The sequence below is a fragment of the Panthera onca genome, chromosome D4, assembly GCF_046562875.1.
Source record: "Panthera onca isolate mPanOnc1 chromosome D4, mPanOnc1 haplotype 2, whole genome shotgun sequence".
NCBI classification, from domain to species: Eukaryota; Metazoa; Chordata; class Mammalia; order Carnivora; family Felidae; genus Panthera; species Panthera onca.
The window spans coordinates 18936327-18942326 of NC_138351.1; the positions used below are offsets into that span (position 1 = coordinate 18936327).

Genomic DNA, 6000 nt, shown 5'->3' on the forward strand with positions numbered 1-6000 from the left:
GTTAGTGGGTTCAAGCCCCGCACCCGGCTCCGCACTGCCCGTGCGGGGCCTGCTTGGGATTCTCTCTGTCTCTCTCTCTGACCCTCCCTGCTCACGCTGTCTCTCTCTCTCTCTCTCTCTCTCTCTCAAAAATAAACAAACATTAAAAAAAAAAAAGTTGCATGCTCTACCGACTGAGCCAGCCAGGCACCCCCCCTTGAATTCGTTTTTACTAATCTAGTATTAATATTACAGACTGTGTGTTTCTTCTGACACTACCCTTTTCCTCTAATTGGCCAATTAGGTTCTATTTTAAATACCTGACCTAGCCAAGAGGATGGTTTTTAAACCTGAGAAGATGTCGGCAAAGACCATATTTATATATATTCCTTCTGTTTTTCTTTCAGTGCCATTCTCCATTTCAAGATGCCTTTGCCGTTTTGACAGATGCAAACTGACCCCTCTCGAGGCCACGACAGAAGGGGAATCATGACTGTTTGAAGCCTGGAAGACTGCCCTTAATTAAGGAAAATCCTCGATCATTGTCTGAAATGCTGAGAAAGTTGTTGCGAAGGAGACTTTTCTCTTATCCCACTAAGTACTGTTTCTTGCTTCTTGTGTTCTCCCTAGTCACCTTCTCTGTTTTAAGAATTCATCAAAAGCCCGAATTTGTAAGTGTTGGGCATTTGGAGCTGGTTGGGGAGAATCCTAATAGTAATATTAATTGTACCAAAATTTTACAGGGGGATGTAGATGAAATCCAAAAGGTACAGCTTGAAATTCTAACGGTGAAATTTAGGCAGCGCCCTCGGTGGACAACCAGCGACTATATAAACATGACCAGAGATTGCAATTCTTTCGTCAAGAGGCGCAAATATATCGTAGAGCCCCTTAGTAAAGAAGAGGCAGAGTTTCCCATTGCATATTCTATAGTGGTTCATCACAAAATCGAAATGCTTGACAGGCTCCTGAGGGCCATCTATATGCCTCAGAATCTCTACTGCATTCACGTGGACAGAAAATCAGAGGATTCCTTTTTGGCCGCGGTGATGGGCATCGCCTCCTGCTTCAGTAACGTCTTCGTGGCCAGTCAGCTGGAGAGCGTGGTGTATGCCTCTTGGAGTCGGGTTCAGGCCGACCTCAACTGCATGCAAGACCTCTACCGGATGAGTGCAGACTGGAGGTACTTGATAAATCTTTGCGGCATGGATTTCCCTATTAAAACCAACCTGGAGATTGTCCGGAAGCTCAAATCGTTAATGGGTGAAAACAGCCTAGAGTCCGAGAGAATGCCATCCAATAAAAAAGAAAGGTGGAAAAAGCATTACACAGTTGTTAATGGAAAGCTGACCAACACGGGGACGGACAAAATGCACCCTCCTCTTGAAACGCCCCTGTTCTCGGGCAGTGCCTACTTTGTGGTCAGTAGGAAGTATGTGCGCTATGTGCTAGAGAATGAAAAGATCCAGAAGTTTATGGAGTGGGCCAAAGACACCTACAGTCCAGATGAGTATCTCTGGGCCACTATCCAGAGGATCCCCGAAGTCCCAGGCTCACTGTCCCTAAGCCAGAAGTATGACATGTCTGACATGCACGCGATCGCGAGGTTCGTCAAGTGGCAGTACTTTGAAGGTGATGTCTCCAAGGGGGCCCCCTACCCGCCCTGCAGCGGGGTCCACGTGCGTTCTGTGTGTGTCTTCGGAGCAGGTGACTTGAACTGGATGCTACGAAAGCACCACTTGTTTGCCAACAAGTTTGACACGGACATTGACCTCTTTGCCATCCAGTGTTTGGATGAGCATCTGCGGCACAAAGCCCTGGAGACGCTGAAACGCTGACTCTTCATCGTAGGCAACTTGAGAAATAAAACCCATGCGTGAGACGAGACGCACCCCATCCGATTCTTCTGCCTTGTTCATACACATCCAAGGAACTGTAGGGGGCGCCCTTGGGGGTGGGGGACTCCCAACTGTGCGTATCCTCCAAGCTCTGTGGTTTCTCCAGAGCACAGTGGGCTAGAAAGGTTATAGCATCACATGTTGACCTAGAGTTAGCATGGGGCCAGGACGGGCGGTGAGTGGCCCTGGTGGCTGGGGAAGAGACGGTGCGAAAACCAGCCTGTTGAAAGAGCTCAGGGACTTAACGAAAGGATTTCGTCTGTGCCAAAATTACTTTGAGAGCTTTAAATACGACAGTTTTCTTGATCTGAATAAATTTGTAGCAACAACCAATTGTAAGGATATAATTTATCTTGCAGGATTTATTCGGTGACATAAGGAGTTTGACTTTAAGTGATCGTTGTAAATAACTTTGTCGTAACATTGTGCTGTGTGTGTTATCAGTACGTGTCATCTCAGGGAACTTGAAAAAGGGGGCTTGATTGAACATGAATATTTCTGACTAATTTTCCCTTCCAACAATGTATAGATGTTTTTTAAAACAAGAAAGTGATCATGTCTAGTTTAGTTGATTCTGTGAATCATCTTAGCTTATTAGAAAAAAATCTCTTAGGTTATTTAAAAAGTTAAGATATCTTTGTTGTTCTAGTGTCTACAGAGAGACACTTTAGTTTTTCCAAATATTTTTCTCTACTTTCTCCCCTCCGGTCTCCTCGGACCCCGCTATCAAGCTGTACTGTATAAAAACTTGTTTTCAAGGGCGCCTGGGAGGCTCAGTTGGTTGAGCGCCCGCCTTCGGCTCAGGTCATGATCTCGCGGTTTGTGGGTTCGAGCCTCCTGTCGGGCGGGCTCTGTGCTGACAGCTCAGAGCCTGGAGCCTGCTTGGGACTCTGTGTCTCCCTCTTTCTCTCCCCCTCCCCCCCTCAAACGCTGTCTGTCTCTCAAAAATAAACAAACATTAAAAGACATGTTTTAAAAAAAACTTTGTTTTCATGGTGCCCCCATATGACTGTCTCAGTTCTCTTTTGTGATTCAAGTGATAGCAATCCGTGCAGGGATCTCAGACAGAAAGGGGAAGGTAGGTATGGGGAGTGGCACGAACGGGCCATGTGTGGGCAATTTCTGAGGGCTCTGAGGAGTTTTTAGCCAGCAGTCTGTACTATTTCCAGGTATCAAGGCTGTTGCTCTTTGGATCCACTTGTGTCCAGCCTCCCAGGACCTTACGTCCTAATGTCACCTGTGTCTCCCTTTGAGAAGGACTGGCTTCTGCTGTCCTTGCGTCCTCATGCTTCCTGCCCCTCCGTCGGTCCTTAGCCCTTGGATTACAGGTTGCCTTCTCTCGGAACCCAACCCCTTGCTGTTATTCCACATGCGTCCTCGAAGGCCTGGGGATCCTGAGGGGCACCCCAGGTTTGGGGCACACGGTTTCAGTGTTGGTATGATTCACAGCATATTGGTTTTTTGCTCTACTTTCCCCCCAAAAGGCCAGTGATTTGAGGTTGCTCTCGTGCCATCTCCTAGCTCAAAGATAACGAAGATTAGAAAGAAGAGAGAAGAAAAAAAACACAAAACAAAAAACGTGCCCTTTTGCTAAGCTGATACTGTTCAGCCAAAGATCTAACAGGAAATGTGACGCTTCATCATTTGGCTGAAACTTTAAACAACAGTCAAAACTACGTACTTGATTGCAAAGCATAGCCAATGAAAGCGGTAACATAGCAAAGTCATAACATCAAACAGTTTCCAGGCACTCAACTGAGAAAACATTTTTTTATTCCTTAAAGTTAGAAAACGTTCTCGTTTTATGGAGAGAGCTTTGTTATCCTGACCCTCCTGAATGAATGTTTCACATTTTTTGAACCTTTGTCATGTGTAAACGTGCCAATAGGTAGACTTCTGTGTTTTGCATGATTAAATAGGGTAGCCGACGTTGGACCAAGAAAAACATAACTGGAAACTCAAAAGATGATGTCAGTGAGGGCATTATATGATAGTGCTGTCTCTTGCCATCTAAATCAGTTTTTTCTTTTAACACCTGTCAGATGTTTCTCCCGTGCTCTTAGTAGATGGATTTACCTATTAGATGGGTCCCTTTTTTTTTTTCTCTAAAATCAGTGATACTCATTGACAAATACTTTGCGTCTATGTCTTATGTTTTTACTTCATTCATGGTGTCTTTTATGGACAGTTTTTTTCATTTCTTATTTTTGAAAATTGGCAAATTTACAGAAAGTTAAAAATAATAGTACAGTGACCACCATATAACCTTCACCTAGAATCGCTGGTTGCTAACATTGTGCCCCATTTGCTTTAAATTACATGATAGATTTTGGAGTTTAGCAAAATTGATGATTAAGTCTTACCTTTTTAATTTACAAATATCCAAGGTTATCTCAACACTCTTTTTTGTAGCGTGACTGCATCTGATTTGCATTTAAATGGACAGGTTTTGAGAGATTTTTCTCCATGGTAGACATAAAGACTTTAGAGTCTCATTTCCCCAAGTCTCACATGAAAACTACCTACTGTGATACCTCAACTTTCTAGAATGGCTCTTGGTGAGATATGTCTGAACGTAACCCTATTGCTAATGCCTGTTATAGGGATTATATAGAATTTGTTTATTGTGACTCCCTTTTATACATTTTAGCATGACTTTAATAAAATTTGTACTACTGAGACATGGGGTGCCTGGCTGACTCAGTCCACAGAGCACAGACTCTTGATCTCAGGGTTGTAAGTTCGAGCTCCATGTTGGGTGTAGAGATTACTCAACAATAAAATCTTATAAAATTCATACTACTGAGATGAGCAATGTGAAGAATAAAAAAAAAATTGGTTTCAAAAGGAAGCAAAAACTCAAGTTCCTTGAGAAAGTTCTAGAAATTATTTAAATTGTTCCCTATATGTCAGTTATTAAACACTGCTTTTACTGTCATCTAAGGTCTTGTATAGGGAATGGTTAGGAATCATTCGCAAAACATAAACTACAATTTTGAGATGGAAGGTTTATTGTAGTTAATGAAATACTGCATCAAATTACTATATTTCTTAATAAGAACAAGAGTGAACAAGATCAGTTCTTTTATAGGCAGTACCTAGGCGCTTCTATAGTAAGCAACTGTTAAGCTTTACAAATGTGAAGTGTGGAGAAGGAAAACTATTTCCTCTACCTGTTAAGGTTCTTCTAGCTGGTCTAAGAATCGAATTGACGGGAGACTGACTAACCAGAGAAAAGCAAACAAAGTTTAATAAATATCAGGTATACCTCTGCGTACATAGGAGACACCCAGGAAAACTAACTCCGTGGCAGAAGCCATTACCTTAAACATACCTTCAGCTAAAGACAAAAGGTGTTGGGGGTGGGGAGTCCGTTATAGGAGGCTACCAGAAAAAGCACAGCAAACTAGGCTAATGTTAGGCAAATTTAAGTCCATGCCTTTTCCATTGACAATAGTTTCAAGAGATTTAGAGTCGTTGCCCTCTTGGTACTGGTACTGAAGGAGATTTCCCTTCTATATGTAAATATCTCTTAAAACGGCAACTTGCACTTGGTTTTCAGAGTTTCTCTTGTGTCTGTAGCTTCTTAAAAGTTGCCAGCTTAAAATAATCAGCATGCCAAAGAGGAAAATTAGGGGGTGGCAAAATTTGCTCCCCTACAGAAGCAGTATTGTCTCTAAACATGGATTTGTGTTAGCCATCGAATATAATTCACTAACATAAGTAGGGTTTCTTTCGTAGTTATTTAGGGGAGGAGGAAGCCATGTTTTAATTCACACGTACGCCCAGTTAAACTGGACTTTTGTAGCTAACTTAGAAAAATAAAAGTTATTTCTCATCATGTCAAATACAAAATAAATGCAACACTGTGTTCATGGCAAAAGTGGCTACCATAGGTTGTACTCTTTGACGGTGGGCATGACCGAACGCATTAGTAACGGGGCATATCACCATTAAAATTAGCCATTCAGAAATCATCCATGTCTCCACAGATTATTATTTTTCCCTTAGTTACCAGCACTTAAATTTAGTAGTCAACGTGGTACTTTGTAACCAACAAGTGTCATGTGTGAGTAGTGATTAAAAAATATTAATTCTTGGGGCGCCTGGGTGGCTCAGTGAA

The 6000-nt window shown here is 42.5% G+C and overlaps 1 protein-coding gene across 4 annotated transcripts in view; it reads left to right on the plus strand.

Annotated features, from left to right (window-relative positions):
• GCNT1 (glucosaminyl (N-acetyl) transferase 1) overlaps nucleotides 1–4560 on the plus strand; it is a 35940-nt gene extending 31380 nt beyond the window's left edge. For all 4 annotated transcript variants that reach the window (XM_078436926.2, XM_078436927.2, XM_078436929.2 and 1 more), the window contains exon 5: nucleotides 387–4560. In XM_078436926.2, the coding sequence (XP_078293052.1) occupies nucleotides 531–1817 (1287 nt within the window). In that variant the 5' untranslated portion in view covers nucleotides 387–530 and the 3' untranslated portion in view covers nucleotides 1818–4560. The remainder of the gene's footprint in view (nucleotides 1–386) is intronic.
• The last annotated feature ends 1440 nt before the right edge of the window (nucleotides 4561–6000 follow it).